Raw genomic sequence first — 19,077 nt, 5'->3', positions numbered from 1 at the left:
GAGAGCCTTGGGCTCCATGCCTCCCTTTTAGATGCCGAACACGTGGCTATGTGTGTATGTACGTGCACACATGGTACATAGTGTATGTCTGTGTGAAGGGTGCACGTGCGTGCATGCATGCGTGCGTGTGTGTATCTGCATCCTTCGACACCAGCATCATGGTCCTTGCCTGGGCCATGCCAGGGCATCACTAGAGCTCTCTGCCTAGTGGCAGCACTGCTTTGTGTCTTGGCTGTGTGACTGCCCGGCCCAGCCTGTGCCCAGTGACGGATGTCTGTGCCTGTCTCTCCTTGAAAGAGTGTCTCATGTCATATTAGCTTTTCCCTCACTTGCCACCAATGCCTAATAAACGCATGCCCAGTGTATGGATGAAGAGATGAACGGTCTTCATGCCACCGTGGCCTATACCAGCTTCGGTGAGCGCATCGTTCTACCCCTGATCGCTCGTGTGGGGGTTACTGTCAAGGAGGGTGCCTTCCCGTGGGGTGGCGTACTTGGCCATGCCAGACATCCTTGGCATCCAAGCTTACGGAGAGATATCAGGCAGCGTGGAGCTGACCCAGCTGTTCTTCCCTTGCTCTCCGATCTGTGGAGGGTGCTGGGCTGGACAGCCAGCTGTGGTCTGCTGGAAGACCTTTCTTCGGCAATTCTGGAGCATTCCCCGTCTGGTGCCTGCTAGCTTCCTGTCCCCTTGCTGGCTGGCTTCTCCTTGGGTCTGTGTGGAGAAGGAAAGCCTTGGGAAGTCGTTTAAAATGTTCCCTGCCTGCTGTGTCCCCCTGTGCTCAAGTTCCGGGCAATTACCCTCCTGCCGGGTTTTGTTGCTGAGCACAGCAGGTGGGCCTTGTTTGTAATTCACTTGCACCATTAACGCTGGGTTAGCACCATAAGGGCGACTGATCCACTCAGTGCCCCCAGCCCCAGATGCCACTTGATAGCAGGTTGTTAGATTGGCTTGGGGGTCGAGGCATTTCAGAACTCCACATAATGTGTTTTCTCCAGTTGAAAGCAATGAGAAGCTTGATCTATTGGCAGTCACAGAGCACACACCATCATCCACACTAATGGGAAATCTGTACCCAAATGCCAGTCCTCCCCAAATCTCGGTGATTTGGCTCTGGACAATAATGGCAATAGTCACAATAACACAATAATGACTCTCAGTAAGCTCAGTATCAGGGCAAGCATGGCAAGCTTTCTCTTTGCGGCCACAGTGCTAAGATCACAGGGAATCTTTGAAAGCAACCTTAGGAAGATCTAACATTTTCTCCATTTTTGTGGGTGGGGAAACTGAGGTTTGGGGAGATGACTCACTTGCCCAGAGTCACTGAGAGTAAGAAGCAGAGCCCCGACTCAGGGAATGGTCTGAAGCAGACACAAAGTTGTGCTGTTAACCTCTGCCTTCCTCCTCTGGGAGGAATTACGTGGAGTTTTGTGAATGAAGATGGGGGGCAGGGGAGAGATCTCCCAACCTGCCATCCTAATTATTTTTTTTCCTAGTGTTGATATTAAGATGAGTCACTGAGTAGGGGAATGATGAGTAGGATTAAAACATCCTCTATAGATTCACTTTTATTAATTAATCATAGATTTATTGAGCTCCAGCTAGGTGGAAAACATTGTCTTAGGTGTTTTATAGAAAACAATGATAAATCATTCATCTGTTCAATCAGTCTGAGAGATGGGGAATCAGACATATTCTAGGACAAAAGACAGGGAAAAAAATGTTGGGGATGGGGGTGGAGGAGGTAAGCATGAACAAACCCCAGAGATCGATTTAGAAGAAAATTTTCCTGACTTTCTGATTACATGTTATGAAAACATTTTGGACACATAATGTCCCCTTTGATTTTTGAACAACCCTGTGCCCGTTTTATGGACACCTAAGGGGTGGAGAGGCTGCAGGACCCGACTACACCATTATCCTGCAGGGAACAGTGGCCAAACCAGGTTTGAAAGCAGGCCTCCTGACTCCCAAGTCCAGACTCTTCCACAGATTCCCTCCCCTTTGGGCCTCGTCCAGGTTCTGCCGAATGTTTGATGTCCCATGTCCTGCCGAGGCTGGCTTTGGGGCTGCCTGGGGCTCTGCTTTCCTTGGACACCCATGTAGTCTGTGCTCCTGCCCAATGCTTGGCAGCCTAGAACGTTTCTTTTCCAGTCATTGGGCAAACCCTAATGTTTAGGCAGTGCAGGGACCGTTCCCTTCCGGGTGCTGACGAGTGGCCCAGAAATGCTGCGAGGGGCCTGGGCAGGCCCAGCAGTCAGTCACTGAGCACTTGAACCTGAGGTGTTATTAGCCTCACTATACAGAGCAGGAGGACCCAGGCTCAGGGGCTTAAGTAACATGCCCACGTCTTAGAGCCAGTCATTGAGAAAGTTGAGATTCTTTATTGTTTTTTAAATTATGAAGTAGATTTCTTAATTGAAAAAGCAATCCAATCTCTTAAAATGCACACAGAGAATGCTTTAGAATGAAAAGCAAGTCTCCTTCCTACCCTGACTGCCATTCTAGAACCCTCTCCAGGGGACAGCTAGTCAGCAGCCAGTGACTGTTCTCTGTCCCTCACGGAGCCTGGTGCCAGGCCTTCCCAAGTAGATGGCTGTCAGTGCTAACAGAGCTGGATGGCAGGGAGGGGCGGATGGACCCTTCACAGGCTCTTCGGCAAGTCGCAGAGTCTTGCTTAGCTTGGATGACCCCCGTAGAATAAGTTCAATTGCTTTGCATCTTGAAGGGGACACCACTTGCTTTGTTATGCACCTTTATTTTACCATATCTGGTTTTCTTCTCCTCCTCACCCCCCACTCCTCCTCTACCCAATGCCCAGGGGGCCCATCCTGGGCTTCCCCAAGGAATGCATGCACCTAGGGAGGGCTGCATTGGCCCCTACTCTGGCTAGGACTTAAAAAAAGAGGACGGGGCCTTGCTTTCTGACCGTGGTATCAGAGACACCAAAAAACTAATATGTACGTGAAGTGACTGTGGGCAGGGAGGTCTCCACTTGGGCACGATGGAGCCGGGCCAAGGGTGGCTCCGTGTCTGCGACCTGCTTCTTTATCACTAACATCGGACCACTTTCCTCTGGCTTTGACCTCAGTGAAGCTGGAGATTGTCTGCATTCCATCATCCATGAGTCTATAGTAACCCATCTCTGGCTTCTGATCGTTAAATTCTGATGTACCTGCTCTCCCGCATCACACAGTGCTCACCCAGCCCAACCGGCTCTTTGCAGATCTCCTTAAGGAAGGCTGCAGTGCATACAGCCTCACTCTGGGGCATGGCCAAGCCTCTCCAGGACGCCCCCTCTCCTCCCAAACGCCCAGACAGATCCTGAGCGGGGGGGAAGACCTGTGTTTATCTGGAAGTAATTAAAACGCTGTCCTTAAAAAGCAGTTTCTCTCTGCATCTGCCTCGTCCCCTGCTCACTCTCTATTCCTCTGTGGGCACTCCTGCAAGGTCTCTCTACTCTAAATGTGTTACCAACAGCTCCAGCACCAGGCAATTTTATTTCAAAGCCTCAGCTCACGTGGTCTCTGCTAGGAGCTCATCTCCCCCAGGGCCCAGCCTGGTGGCCTCAGATAAATGCCAGGAACATTTTTCACCATCCCGAGCCAGTCTTGTCCTTCACATCTGACCCTGGGATCCTCTTCCCACCTCCCCCGGCTCACTGAGGCTGGTGATTAAGTCCCCATCTTCTCACCTCTAACCACCTCCTTTGCACTGGAAAGGAGATCCGGATGCTGTGCCTTCCTCACCTTGTCTGGGAAGATGGCTGGGTCCAGTGCGAGGTTCAAAGAGACAGTCGGCTTTAGATGCAGAACTGCATCCAGGACCTGGGGGCGCCTGATGAGGGAGACTGGATGTAAATACAACAGATGGAGAAGATGTTTCTGCTTTCCATCCTCTTGGACTCCCTGCCATTTCCAAAACACACTGTGCTGGCTCCCACCAGAGGCCTCTGGATCCCCTCCATGTCATTCTTCTGTCTGGGATCTTCTCCCTGCCCACCCTGTCCCCTTTGAGAGATCTGGCTAACTCAGGTCAAACCTTTTGTCTTCAGGGAAGCCTTCCCTTCCCGCCACATGATGTCCCCCTGCCACACACTCCATAGTATCCTGTACTTTTCCCTTCATTTTCTGTAAGTATGGCATCCGGTTTCCTGGATATGGGATTGATCTCCCTCCCCTGACTATAAGCTCCAGGGCCTGAACAGTCCCTGGTAGTAGGCGCTCAGTAGAATTATTTGTGGAATGAATAAAGCATAAATCCCGTAGTGCTGTTAAGTATATTTATATGCTTTGGCCAGTCTAGAGGAAAGGAACAACATACACCATTTTGCTTAGAAAGCACTTTACTCATCTGCGAAGTAATGCTCCACTCATTTTCTCATTTGGTTCTCTTAGCAACCCTGTAAGGGAGATGGTAGAAGTACAATTTCCCCATTTTATAGAAGAGAGGTTAAGAGATAGGTTCAAAGTCAGCTTTCCACCTCCAATCCCTGGTTTTGTTTCTCCACGAGGCTGAGTCTGAATGAGGAAGGAAAACTAACTTCTTCAGAGAAAGCTTCTGGGATGGGGTTGACTTGGAGCAGCGTTTTGGGGATGAGAGGGCTGTGCAGTATTATTGGCGAGAGGCATGGGAGGCTGTCTTGTCGGGAGAGGATGTGGATGTGGTTCCAGGTGCCTGTGTGTAGGGCTAGAGGGAGCCCTGAACGGGAGGATGGAGAGAGGAAAGAAAGAAGTTCACACTGACTGATTGCATTACAGCTAAAATCTATTGCAACAACTTTTCAAGGGAGGTGCCATAGTCCATGGTTCACGTTTGTGGAAATGGAGCTCTCAGAGCTTAGGTGACCAGCTTAAGGACACAGAGTGGCCTCTGGGATTGGAAGCCAGGGACGTCTGCTCTGGCCTCTGGTGAGGGGCAGTTGTTTAGAAGTGGATTGAGGGCTTCAGTCTGAAATCTATAAGGGGGGTGGCTTGAAGGGGAAAAGAGACAGTTTATTCCTCATGTCCTGCTCACTAGTGTCTGAGAAGGGGGGACAGCTATCCCTCGTCACATGTCCCGAGTGCTAGCAGATTCCTGTGATTGCTGTGCTCCCTGAATACCGTTCCCCAATATCAGGCCTGGGCGGGGCCAGCCACCGCTCTTCAGTTTATCCTGATGACTCAGACAGACCAGGTCCAACTCCCAAGCCAGTGCAAGCTGCCTTAGGCTAACCTGCCACATTGTAACTCATCACAAACTCCTGGGCGCATCTCCTGATGGTAAATCCTAGAAATTGAGGACTCCCGGGCTGATCATTTGGCCAGGGGACACTCTCAGACTCCTTTCTCTGTTGCTTGCTTCCCCTGATGTGAAAATTGTACAGATGGGCCCTGGATCGACTTGGATTTGACTCCTCTTCTTCAACATGATGATAATCATTATAATCACATTCCAACATTTCCTCAAGTACCAACTGTGTGCCAAGTTCTGGGATACAGAGAGAAGGCACGTGTAGAGAATAGTGAGTAAGAACTGGTCTTGGAGCGGGTGGCCTGTTATTCTCATTGGCCAGCCAGCCGACCTTAGCGGGTCTCACTCAACCTTAGCATCTTCGGTTTCCACATCTACAGGTGGAGAAAGTGAGAGGATCTGCCTGACAGGGCTCTTCTGAGGAGCACTGAGGCTGAAATAGTACTTTGCACATATTAAGTATATATTCGGTAAATGTTAGCATGAAGTAGAATTCCTAGAGCTGCAGAATTACACCACTTAGAAGAACTTAGAGATCATCTAGGCCAATCCCCTCATTTTACAGAACAAGAAACTGAGGCTCAGAGAGGTTATCTCCCAGAGCCCGTGAACACCTGGGTCCCTGCCTCCCAGGACAGGCCTGGGTCCCGGCATCACACTATTTGCCGGGGAGGTGGAAAAACATACACATGCTGCCCAGCTGTATCAGGCCCCGGAGGTTGATTCTCCCTCAAGGAGACCACAGGGTCTGGGGTGGCCCCGCTCCCCTGGCCACCCTGCCATGCTGGCACCCTGCATACTCCGTCCAAGCTGCTGGCTGTTGCTGGGAGTATCTTCCAGCCGGCGGCGGGCGGGGGGGGTGGGGGGTTGGAACAGCAGAGAAGCCCACATCCATTTGTCTTGGGGAACCTGGAGCGTCATGAGGAGTAATCAAAATCTTGTTGCCCACAGACGAGAGAAAACCTGTAATTAATCTGGCTGCCCCTCTGATTTCCTCTGTCATCCCCCCACCACCAAACGCCGTCCGGCGGCTGTCAGCTGCCTCTCGGACCCACCCTGGAAAATCACGATTAATAGTGTAACAGCCCTATGAGGACGAGAGAGAGAGAGACGGGGAGAGGGACTGCTGACAAATCAGGAGAGGGGAGGCCGTTTAGCACAGCTGGGCCGGGGGGTCCAGCTCACTGCCTGAACGCCATCAGCCGGCGACACGCTGTGCTGTGTATATGAACCGGCGTGGGTTGGGGATCCACAGACACTTCCTGAGCCTCTACTCAAGTGTAAGCACCACAGCAAAGTGTGTCGGGAAGATACGTGGGTAGAAGAGATGTTCCTCTGCTCCCCGGGAGCTCACGGTCTGGTTGTGGAGAGAGGACATAACTAAGCACAGGGTTAAATAACCACTCATGCCGGCCTTGCACAAGGCCTGTTTGTGGCCGCGGGGGGGGGGGCCGGGCGCTGTTCTTGGTGCTGAAGGCCTGGCCGAGAGCTGGAGGGAGAAGGGCCTGCCCTCACAGAGCCTGAGCTCAGAGTACAACCGTGGAAGTGGGCCAGAGATGTCTGGAGACTTTAGGGACCCTCTGGCTTGAGGAGGCTGCCCCGGCCTGAGATTCTGGGAAAAAAAAAAAAGGGAAATTATGTTCTAATTAGGTTCTTCTTTCGGAAGAAGTGGGGATGAGCGTTTTTTGGTGTTTGGGTAAGGAAACCGCCCCGGGGCTGGTAAGCAGGAGAGCCAGCTTGCCCCGCAGCACGTCCTTCCGGCGCTTGGCGCAGTGGGCAGTCAGACCCTGCCCGCCACCATGGACGCTGAGGGCCGGAGCTTCCCAGCGCAGCCTGTGCCACAGAGAAATGGGGTCTAGATTGTAGGCTCCTTACGGGCAAGGGCTCCAAATGTAAGTCATGGGTGAAGACTTCATACTGCCAGAGCCTTTTCCACGTGTGTTATCTGACTGGATTCTTTCATTATCTCCACAGATCTTTTTTGAGTGCCTACTATGAGCCAGCTAGTGCTAGGCATTGGAGACACAGGTGGAAGATCCCAGCGTGCTCCCCGCTCTCCTGGTGCTCATCACCCTGAGAGGTAGGCATCGCTGTGCCCATGTTACTGATGAGGAGGTGGGCTGTGAAGGGAGTAAGCCGCTCAAGAGTGTTCCCTCAGTAAGGTCCGGAGCCACCTCCAGCCTGGCTTCTGTCCTGGTGTGGCCCGATCAGGAGAGCTACCCCACGTCGTCCAGAGCAGTGTCTTCAGTGACACGGGAAAGGGCTGCGTGGCGACTCTCTGCCTTCCAAGTTCCCAAAAGTCCAGGAGTGAGGCCCAGCTCTGGTTAGGTGGGGCCAGAGACCCCCAGAGAGCCAAAGCCATGCTTAGATGCCTGCTTTGAGCTTAACTTCTGCCAGAAAAGAACAGCACATGCTTGCTTCCCTCCCCATGCTGTGCCCAGATCCACACCATGATGTCCCCTTAGATTGTTTGAACCACAGCAAATACACAAAATGTACAAGTCAACTGGCAATTTATTTCATATTGGTGTAAACTGAGCAAACATCTTTTTTAAAAATGGCCCCTTTATTTTTTTTTTAACTAAACTACCCCCAACATAGGACTTGAACCATGACCCCAAGACCAAAAGTCGCATGCTCTACTGACTGAGCCAGCCAGACACCCCAACCAATGTCTTTTGGATGCCATCTGTTAATATTTTCTTTTGGCCAATATTAACAGAGCACCTACTACGTGCCAAGTAACATGCTAGGTGCTTGTCACAGTCCCTCCCATCACCACTGATGGTTCTGTGGGCAGACAGCATCCTCCTAGCAGGCTGTGTGCCCTAAGGAAGAATGTTCCAGGTGTGGTGGCAGCCTGTGGGGAAGAGATCACAGAAAGCCTCAGAGGGGAGGTAATGCAGTGAGCCAGCAGAAAACTGTTTCTAGGCCATCAGGGGTTGAGACCACATCTCATGTGGAAGCTCACACAGAGCTGGCATATTGGGGAAGTCGGGGCTCAAGCTCCGCTGGAGCGTCCAGTGCAGTGGGCTGGGTGGTACGGACAGATGAACAGGAGCCAGGTCATGAAGGGTTGGCCTGTGGACTGAGGAGTTTGCCCTCGATCCCGGAGGCAGGAGAGAGCAAGGGGAGACTGGGCCTGGGTGTGTCATTATCATTATCATGTTTGCATTTTAGTAAGAATCCCCGTCACGCAGCTGAATGGAGAACCAGCCCGGGAGGGAAAGATCCAAGGGAGGGAGGCCAGGAAGGCTGCTCTGGCCAGGGTCCAGGTCATTGCTGACAGACATCTGGATGGGGGTGGGGTGGGGGTGGCAGTCCATGAGGATGCAGAGACAGTCATGGGGTTTAAGGGACAGAGCTGTCCAGATGCGGTGACTGATCAGAACGGGGTGTGGGGAGGGAGCCATCTGGGGGTGACTCTCAACTTTGTGGCTTGGGTGATGAGTGGGGTGTGGTGCTGTCTACTAAGAAGGAGGGCAGAGGAGAAGCAGCTGGTGGGCACAGGGGAGAGGTTACCCTTTGCCTAGGACAGGGTGTGTCTGAGGTGCTCTGAATCGCGGGAGGCAGCTGTATACGCCGAGCGCTGGGCATTGGATGCTGATTTAGAAGCCACACCGTGCAGGTGGTAAGAAGCCACAGGAGGAGGGGAAACTTCCCAGGGAGGGACGGTGTTAGTGGGAAGAGGGCCTTGGTGCTGTATCTCTTTTTCCTCCTAAATTATTCAAATACTTTTAGTTGATAAAGGCTGCCCTCTTTGGTTCTAAGACCAGATTCATCTAAACGTGAAAATGAAAACAAGACCTCAGATTTCTTTGCGCTTTTTGATAAAGAATCTGAAAGCCTCCTCTTTCTGTTCTTCTATGTAGACAATAAAGCCGTACAAGAAAAGCCGGTGGAGTCAGAGACCTGGCTGTCCCCGGCTTTGCCTCCTAAGAGCTGTGTGACCTTGAGCTAGGCACTGCTTCCCCTTTCTTGGGCTCTGCTTCTCAGCTGTACCAGAGCTTGTCCTGTGGATTAAAGAAGAAAGAGACCGTGGAAAGAGTTTTGCAAACCGGCGAGCCTTACAATCATGTAACACCATGGTTCTTTTTATTCCTGTAAGGTTTGGGAGGAGATTATTTCTCATCTCCATGCCCCAGGTTTACAATCGAGGCCCCAGAGCAGCCCAGGACCTCTGTGATTGCTGTCCTTACATGTGGTCTCCAGGGTTAGCTAGGCTTCCGGGCCATGAATGACGAGAGTCAGGGCTGCACGAACGGAGTGTAGTTGTGTCATCAAATAGAATTTACACAGGCTAATCTGACACCTATTTAGCAGTCTGAATAATAATTACTGTGCGGCGTGCTGATCCGGCATAAATGGAAGGCATTTGACATAAATGATTATAGTTCGGATTGCTTTTACATAGCCTAACCAGATTTTTACAGTTCTTTCCTCTTTGACAGCTGATTCATTTATCCATTCAACAAATATTTATTGAGACTGTAATATATGCCAGGCCCCGTTCTGGGCCCCGAGGAGACAGACGAACAAGCTTTCTGCTCCCTGCCCCACCTCCTTTGTTTGAGCTTGCATTCCAGTGGGGAGACAATCACTGAACAATCAACTTTATCCATAATGAGTAAGAATGTCAAGCTTCTCTCGAGACCGTGTGTGCTGTAATCTATCCTTGCACCAATACCCGTGAACAAAAGGACAGATTCTGGGCCTGATTTGCCAACAGCAGAGTTGCCTTTGTCTTAGTCCTTTACCGTTCTTTAACTCTGACTCCCAATAGCAGGTGACTGCTTGAGCCCTTCTAGTCATCGAACAAATTCATACTGTGCACCTGTTGTGTGTAAGTAGACTCTGGGGATACAACAGCATGCTGGCAACTGTCCTTGCCCTTAAGAAGACCACACCGATCCCACGTGTGGGCATCTAAAGGACCAGCAGTGGGAGAAAGTGCTGTGAGAGCCACTATAGTCTGCCACAGTGGCACAGAGAGGGGCTCTGGATTCTGGCAAAGGGCAGGGGTCGGGGAGAGGAGCATCAGGCCGAGGGAAGCAGGTGTGCACAGGAGGCTTCCTGGTGCTGGGTGTGGCTGGAACATCAAGTGTGTGGTGCTGGGGGGGTGTCATTAAACAAAGACTTACTGAAGTATGTAACACACACACACACGAAAGTGAATATAAGCATAAGTATACAGCTCAGGGAGTTTTCACAAACCGAACACACTTGCATAACCAGCACTTAGAGTAAGAAACAGGACATCAGCAGCACTCCCAGAAGACCCCACATGTCCCCTTCTAGTCACTGCCCGCCCCCAAGGGTAACCACCAGCTGGGATTCTAACAGTTTTTTGTACTTTTTATAGAAAGAATCATATTGTATGTATTCTCTGTGCCAGGTTTCTTTCAGTCAAATTATGTTTATGAGATTCATCCAGAATCTCAGCACGTGGTTGCTGATGATTAATTTTCATTTCTATGTAACATTCTGTTACGTGAATATACACCGTATTTCTCCATTCTGCTGCTAGGCATCTGAGTAGTTTCCAGTTTGGGGAAATGCAAAGTGCTGCTCTGAACATTCTAACACATCTCGAATACATCTAACACATCTGAGCACATAGACACACAATCTGTTGGAAATATGCCTATTGCAGGGTTTCTGGGTCCCTAGGGTACATGTAAAACTCTGGGTTTTGAGAGCATAAAGACCAGTTTTTCAAATCAGTTCTATCAACTTACACTTGCCTTGACACTGTATGAGAGTTCCAGTTGCTCCACATCCTTGTCAACACTTGATATTGTCTTTTTTAAAAAGTTATTCTGGTGGGCATATATTGGTATCTTATTGTGGTTTGAAATTGCATTTCCTGATGCCCAGTGAGGTTGAGACCCTTTTTAAATGTTTATAGGCTTTTGGATACAGTGACTAGTGGAGTGTCTGTTCTAGTGTTTTGCCCATTTTTCTTTTGGATTGTCTGTTCAGGGGGTACTTTCCTGACCAAGGGTGACCTGGGGTTAGCATATCCAGGTGCTTACCAGCCCCACTTTGACCCCATTGATGCACTGCAGCTGGCAGGCTACAGACTCTGTTCTCAGGGTGTCAGAGGTCTCAGGGGGAAGGGGGACAGGCAGGGGACAGCACCCTTGCCGCCTGGGGGGAGGCAGTCCCCTCCAAGGCTCTGGTTTTGACATCAGAGGCCCATCGGCCCCGACTGGTGGAAAGGATGGGGAGGGGTTCGTTTTCGGCAGGTAGCAGGAGCAGATGGAGAAACCAGCTGATGACCTGGTATGTGTGCTCTGCCCTCAGTATTTGCTGAGACCAGACCTCTCCCATCTGGGCCAGGGAGGGACTGATGGTGTGTAGCCCGTCCTTCAGGCCAGGCCTGAGCACAGCTGCTTTTCCCCTGTTATCTCAGTCTGCGTGCTGTTCACCTCTCCTACCCGCGTGACGCCATGCTAGTTTTACCTGTGAGGAAACTGAGCTGAGGGGCTGAGGAGAGTCCTCATGAAGGCCACCTAGCTAGCATGTGGAGGAGCAGGACTTGAAGTTGAACCCGGTCCCTTCCCCACGCCACTCCCCAGTGAGCAGTGCATGTGGCGTGTCCCCGGGGCAGTGGCCTAACCTTGCCACCCCTCCTTCTCCAGCTCACTCATGGCTCTTGTTTCTTAAGAGCAGATGAAGGTTTTCATTCCCAGTTGGAATTTCAAAACAGTGGAGCCCCTTCATTCAGTCACAGTTACGCCCATGGGCCCCCAACTGGATTGGGGGCTGGAGTTCGAACCTGAGCCTTCTGTGGGCCTGGCATAGGGAGGAAGGACAGGGGCCTGGAGCTGGCCTGGAGCTTTCCCACAGGTCCTGCCAGCCATTCTGCAGGGGACTGTGGGCCCCCCGCAGAGGCTGTTTGGGTGGCAGCTCCGGTCACGGGGCCGGGTGGGTGGCTACCTTGCACAGGCTTCAGACTCACAGGCTCCCACCGCTCTCTCGCAGAGTTATGTCATGCCCAGACCAGCAGAGGGCTCCATGAGGATTTATAGAAGATGCCCCGCGTCTCGGCGCCTTTGGTGCTGCTTCCGGCGTGGCTCGTGATGGTCGCCTGCAGCCCGCACTCCCTGAGGATCGGTAAGTGCTGCTCACATGGCACCCTGGGGGCAGCCCAGCTCTGGCTGATGCCCCCGCCTGTAGCCCAGGTGTCCACAGGGGACATCTGCTCCTACACCGTGCCCTCCCCGAGTTTAGCTGGACTAGCGGTGGTGGTGGGGGTGCAGCCGAGGGGCTCACAGCTCCGATCCGGCGGTCGATCTGTCCGGCCCCCTTGTGAGGAGAAGAAAGACGTTGAGTCCCTGTTGCAGTGTGTGATGGACTCAGCCTGGCACATTAGGGGGCAGCTGTCAGATGAAGAAGGAGGGTGGGAATGGCCATGGGGATTCTAAATCCAGGGCTGGAGATTAGGGAAGAGATCACCTCTCGTTTTCTCTGATCAATCCAAGAGGGCTTCCTGGAGAGTGTGCCTCGGATCAAGTCAGGGAGTGCTCTCAGGGGCCCTGGCCGTCTGCTTAGCAGGACCCTTGACTTGGTGTGTCTGTTCTCCCTGGCCTGGTTCTGGAGAGGGAGGGCAAGGCCACTTCAGTGACCCATGTTCTCTCCCTGGCCCTGCTGCTGTGGGGATGCCCAGTCTAGGTGCGGCAGGCCAGCTGCTCCCTGCCCCATCAGCAGCCCCTTTCCAGGAGGGAGGCCTTCCTCCCCTGGGAATCTGGGAGTGCCTAGGTAGTCAGATGCCTCTTCTTCCCCAGGACTGTGCAAGCCTCATTCACTGCAGGCCTAATCTGGGTTGTAGGGAAACATCCCCGGCTGTAGGGACAAGGAGATAGTTCAGTCCAGCATGCACTGTGTGGTCATCTGACAGCCCAAGACTGATGTGGGGTGTCAGGGATTGGGGGATTGTATGTATATGGGGAACAGATTCAGTGTGGACAGATGGGTGGGGGCACAGCAGTGAGAAGCCCAGGCAGGTGGGTCATTGTCATAAGAAGGCTGGATTAACAGCAGGACCCCTGAGGCAAGATGAGGCAACAGCCCCAGAAGGACTCAAACGTAGGCAGGTTCTACAGCCAGGTACCCATCTGATGCCCCTCTTCCCAGACTGGGGTAGGGAGTTGGGGGGGGCTGTGGGGGGAAGTGGGTGCTGCCAACGAGACAGGATCCTAGATCCTAGACCTGAACCTGAAAGTGTTAGAGGCTGATTGAGAAGGAAGGTATCGGTATCGTGACACCGAGTCTCAGGAAATTGGCTTTAAGCCGGTTGCAGTCAGGACTTTCCAGAGTCCCAGAGGTTGGCCTACTGGTGGTGGTCAGGAGACCCCGGGTGGGCAGAGGCAAGCCAGAAGCTGAGACCCTGGCTAGGCCATGCACCACGGGCTGGAGGCCGAGCTGCAGGTCTCTGGGCTAACCCCGTGTGGACCTGTGGGCACATTTCTCCATGCATATGCAGCAGCAGCTGATTAGAATCAGGAATGCAGACAGGTGACTTAGTTCTTCTCACCCTGCCCTCCGCTCACCACTCTGCATGCTTAAAGGCAAGGAATTAAAAACAATTTTCTCTCCCTCTTCCCTATTCATTTCTACCGAAACTTCAAAACCTCATTTAATTCTGCTTAGCAGCAAAGCAAAACGGTTCGTATCCTTAAGATGCTTAATTTATAAGATGCCTACAGTTATTCAGCGTTTGCTGTGAGGTTTTCTCCCTGTCTAGATGAGTGGATAAAGCAGTAACCCATCAATTTCCATTTGTCGCTAATGGGAAGCGGAAAGGGATTGAGCCAGAAACGGCAGGGCCTCACGGCCTTGGCTTTCCTGACACTGGTTCTCCGGGAGGGAAGCAGAAAGTGGAGCTGACAGATCCCTCTCTTCGTGGCTGTGCTGACAATGGAGGGCTTCAGAGGGACCCCGCCCCCCCCCCCCCCCCCCCCGCTCCCATACCCACTCCCATACCCACTCCCGGAGCATTGCTTGTCCAGTTGTGTCAAGACGCTGGTGGCCCTCTGTTTTGGTTCACGCCAGGCCACTTGCAGCCCGTCTCCAGCCAGGCGCCCTGCTGGCTGGCAAGGTCAAACTGGGCCTCCAGGCCAGGAAGCAGAGTAAAGCCAACAAAGGAAAAGAAAAGGAAAACCCAAACCCGCAATGCCAGGACCCGTTTTCCCCGTCTCCTTGGTTATCCTGGGAGCCAGGAGCTTTCTCAAGTCTCCTGAACCTAATGGACGGGAAGGTGTTAATTACTGTGGGCTCCAGAGGGGATCTGGAGTGAGGCAGGGATGGGAAGAGAAGTAGGTCAAGAAAACAAGTAGCTGAGCTTGGCAACAGGCAGCCTTGAGCACAATGGGCCGGACCAGCGCCGGTGGTGCTCGCATCTCCCGCGGCCCCCAGAGGTGCATGGGAAAGGGAGGGGTGCGGCTCCCCCCCTTCCCAGGGGTCACTTCTCCCTGCATTTGGTGTTTTCCCAGGGTTCCTTCCAAACCCCTCAGCCTCAGGATAGATAGCTGTGAGAGCGAGGCTGCAGGAAGGGCTGAGGAGTCTCAGAGATGAATCGCCCTGCCTGCTCCATCCTCAGCCCTGCTCGTCAGCCGGTGACAATATGGATGTTTGCAAAGAGGTGGCCAAACCCATTACCCTGCCTGGGGACTGCTGTTTTTCATTCAAGTGAGGCACAGGGTGGGAGATCCAGCCAAATTGTCTATTACGGTGTCCGGTGTTTACCCCCCGAATGAGGTTTTGGGTAAGAGAAAGGGATTTTTATTTATGGCTATGAGGCTGCCCGCATAAATTCCCCAAACTCTCACACATATGTCAGCCCCCTTCAGTCATCCATCCTCTGAAAATGTCTTTTGATTTTGCTTCTGTCCCTATGGGTTCTCTGAGTGATGACTGTGGGAGCCACAAGTTAATAAATGCCCAGAGAAGACCCCCCTCCCATCTCTCCAGCCCTATATTACTCCAAGTGATCATCATCTTCTCTTAGAGCCGTGAAGGATTCTGAGGATCCCATTCTCTAAGCCGCTCGTTTCACACATGAGGAGGGAGGCCTCGGGGGGATGTCGCGAGTAGGTGGCCAGGCTGGTGGCAGCCCACGCTAGAACCACTAGAGTCCTTGACTCCTCCTGGCCCTGCTCGCTTGGCCGCCCACCTGCGGGCTCGCCTGGCCACTGGGGAAGCAGGTTGGCCATCGGCAGTGTGGTCTCGGGTGCTTTTCTGCCATCCTGTTCCTGACGTTAGGAATGTTACCCTTGCCCCGGACACATGAAGTACTCAGTAGGGATTTGTCAGCTTTCTAGACTGTCTGCTGTTACTCCTTCCTTGGCCCTAGTTTCAGCCACACGGAACTACTGACTGTTACCCAAATATACCAGGAAGGTTTACTCTGGGCTTTACCCATCCCCCTCCCGTGCCTGGGAGCTGCTCTTGCCATTCCAGCTTCTCTGCCTGGAAAACTGCTACCACTACGTTTCCTCTTCCTCTCCTCCTCCTCCTTCTCCATCACCATTCTCCCAGGCTTAAATAGCTCTTCCTCCGCAAAGTCCTTTCTCATGATCACCCTGTCCCTCCCGGGGAGAAATCATCTTTTTCCTGTCGTATTTCCCATTCCCTGGTACTTAACACCTCTTCCAGCACCTACTGGGTTGTGCTCTGGTTATTCTGGCATTTTCCCACCAGACTCTGAACTCCAAGGGCGATTGACCACCTGACACACTCCATGTATGTAAACGTATCACTTGGATTCAGTGAATGGGAATGTGTGGATGGATCGTTGCCTGTTGCAAGACCTGGTTCCCCAAGAACACGTTTTGGTATCATTGTTTTAACTTCCTGTCTTCAGGTCTTACGTATGCTTAAAGACGTAGACTTACTGGAGGAAGGGGAAGAGAAAGGAGAAAAAGGAGAAGGAGAAATTGTGCTCTGTCTTATCTAGAACAGATAACCAGAATGGGCTGAGGATCCTCCTTGGGTTCTTATGCAGATGTTGGCTCTAATAATAAATACGATGATTCAACCATCCATTCATTAGTGCACTCGACAGGTGTCTGTTGACTGCTCGGTGCCGAGCGCTGAGGACTCGGGGGCATGATTATAGTCATCAGAGTACCTCCCACTTGGAAAGGCCTTCCTCCCTGCCATGCACTGTGCTATGTATTTCATGTATATCAGGCAATCTCCACGTCAGAATTAACCACCTGATGTTTAAGATGAAGACATGAAGGCTCGAGGAGTTTAAATAACTCTTCCAAGATCACCTAGATACGGAAATTTGAACCCGTCTCCAAAGCTGTCTCTTTCTACTCTGCTCTCCTGCAGCTGGTACACCCCTGGTGACATTAGGGATATCCCATTATCAAAGCAGTCACGTGGACGGTACCGTGTTCTACCCGGGAAAGGAATTGACAGATGGAGTCTTTGCCTCATAGTCTCTAGCTCTTCGCTGATTCTTTTCCCTGCAAATAATTTCCTAAGGGCACAGAGAAAGTCCGTCTGACCGATGGGGAAACTGAGGCCTGGGGATTTGAGAAGCTTGCTCGTGGAGGCACAGAAGTCCCGATGAGCGTGGGGGGCGGCAGACACATGAGCAGGTCATGGGAGCCATTGCCTTTCATGTTTAGAGTTTCCCTGGCTGGTAAAGCAGCGAGAACCTGGATTTATTTGATGCTCTGCCTTACTAGGACACCCAGGCACTTTACAACTACCATTTTTTACTTGGTTTGTTTCCCCCAATGAGTTCCAAGTCCTGTAGAGAGAACGTTAAACATAGAACATTCAAATGTTATAAAGATGGAGATAATAAGAGAACTGGGGGAAGGAAGGGGGAAGAATAAAAAAACACCATTTTTTTCATCCTCTTCTGCTGTGTGTTAAATATATTTGAGACACCGAGATCCAGATATACCAGCAGAATTGTGCGCCTTGCCAAGGATTCACCATGGGTTTTTTGTTTTTGTTTTTTTTTTTTTGAGGAGTGGTCTCCCCTTAATAATGTTACCACGTGATGGTGATTTATGGAATTTTGATGGGCATGTAACTTTTCATCTCTTTTCCAAATTGAGTCACCCGGGTAGGCAATCAATTGGTCTTTTACATTAGTGACAAACAGAAATTGATGACTTTCTCCTTCATCTGTCATCTAGAGAGGGAATATGGAAAGATTTCCGGGACATAGATCTCTCCCCTGCCGAACACCTTAGGGGATCTGTGTCTTTCTTTATGTCTGTATTCCTGGGTCTAGCCCGGTGCCTGCCCCAGAGTGGTGCCTACCAAATGTTTGCTAGATGCATGCTCTGATGGCAAGTTTTTGAATCTTGAGCTTGACCCGTCCATTTTCAGATTTCTCTCTCCCCAGATATTGGTCAGTGCTCAAAAACACCAAGCAATATCATTTAATGATAAGTCCATGTGTGTGTGTATGCATGTGTGCCTGCCCCAGGCTGTCTCTCCCTGCTTCCCACCCCACCCCTGCTGCCGCATCTCTAGTGGGGAGGGAGGAGCCTCCAGGCCAATGTGCTGTGCAGAGTCACTCGGGCCAGGATGTCATCATTTGCCTTCACCTGCAGCTTGTCTTCTTCCAAGAACACCACACAGGACGCTTTCGGGAAGTTTGGATTTTCTGTCCACCTTTCCAGAACGCTTTTGTGAAGTACGACCTCAGGCCATAGTCTCTTCTGCTGAGACGTGAGGATTGAGTTCGGTCCAGATGGGCTTCATGTTACTGATAAGGAAAACTGGGGTCCCCATAAGGTGAAGTAAGCCAGCAAAGGGCCCCTTAGGCAGTGCCACAGTCCTTACTCCCAGCCGCCTGGAGACTTCTGTGCCATGGTTTGCAGTGTGTAATGTGTTCTCACACCCGTGTTAGGTCAATTTCCCCAACAACCTGCAAGGCAGGTAGGAGTGAGCCCATCTTATGGAAGAGGGTCCTGAGGTTCAGAGTTTGTGACTTGCCCAAGCTCATCCAGAGCAGGGTGGTGGCCTCGAAGGGAGGAGAGGAGAGGGCATGTCCCAGGTCGGGTAGCAGAGGGGTTCTGGGGAGCAGAGTTGGAGGACAGCCAAGGTGGCGGAGTCCTGAATTGCCTTTCGGCAGTACGTTCTTGCTGGGTGGGACCCAAAGCCACCAGAGACCAGCGTGCCAAGACCCAAGGCCTCCCGAAATCCAGCTGAGCTAAAGAGAATAGGCAAGTAACAGTAGCAAACATTGCGTTTTCTTAAACATATCGTGAATGATCTCTGGGAGGAAACTGGGAAAGGTCCCAGGAGCTGGGGTATCAGAGCAGAGGAATGGGGCTATTGTTCTCTAACTAAAAGTTCTAGACAATAGAGCTGATTTTCAGATTAGTTTTGGTGTGTGGCTGCGTGGGTTCACTTGTGCTAGAATGGCCTGGTTTCCCCTGGGCTCTCATTTTGCCCCTTCACACATGTGGTGGCCTGACGGGAGCTGTTGCTCTGCTGGACGAAGCCCGGCCTGGCAGAGACGCACGTGGTTTGGGAGAAGAGTCCTAACGGTATCGAGTTAGACTTTTGAAAACCTGTCTCCAGCTCTGTGAGATTGTTTACAAAAGTCTTGAAATGGGGAGTGAGTCATTAGCAAGCTCTATTTTTTCCCCCCTGTGGTGGTTTGGGGTATGTGTGGGGAAGGTGGAAATTACAGAGAGAAATTTGGATTTGATGTCAAGAAATGTTTATCGGACAGATGGGGTGAGCTGTTCTGGGGACTGAGGCTCCCACAGCTGGAGGTGGCCACAGATCGGTTGGACAGGGATTTCAGCCTCAAAGTGGGGGTTTGGACCTGTTACCTCGAAGGCCACTTTGAACCT

General features: G+C 51.7%; 1 protein-coding gene across 7 annotated transcripts in view; it reads left to right on the top strand.

The window, feature by feature from the left end:
• Window positions 1-19,077, top strand: part of GRIK4 (glutamate ionotropic receptor kainate type subunit 4) — a 416,727-nt gene that overhangs the window by 111,738 nt on the left and 285,912 nt on the right. For all 7 annotated transcript variants that reach the window (XM_078058853.1, XM_078058852.1, XM_078058851.1 and 4 more), the window contains exon 3: window positions 12,221-12,352. In XM_078058853.1, the coding sequence (XP_077914979.1) occupies window positions 12,271-12,352 (82 nt within the window). In that variant the 5' untranslated portion in view covers window positions 12,221-12,270. The remainder of the gene's footprint in view (window positions 1-12,220; window positions 12,353-19,077) is intronic.

This window comes from Halichoerus grypus, chromosome 11, assembly GCF_964656455.1.
Source record: "Halichoerus grypus chromosome 11, mHalGry1.hap1.1, whole genome shotgun sequence".
Taxonomy (NCBI): Eukaryota; Metazoa; Chordata; class Mammalia; order Carnivora; family Phocidae; genus Halichoerus; species Halichoerus grypus.
The sequence above is the reverse complement of the archived record's forward strand: the minus strand, read 5'-3'. Positions and strand labels throughout refer to the sequence as shown.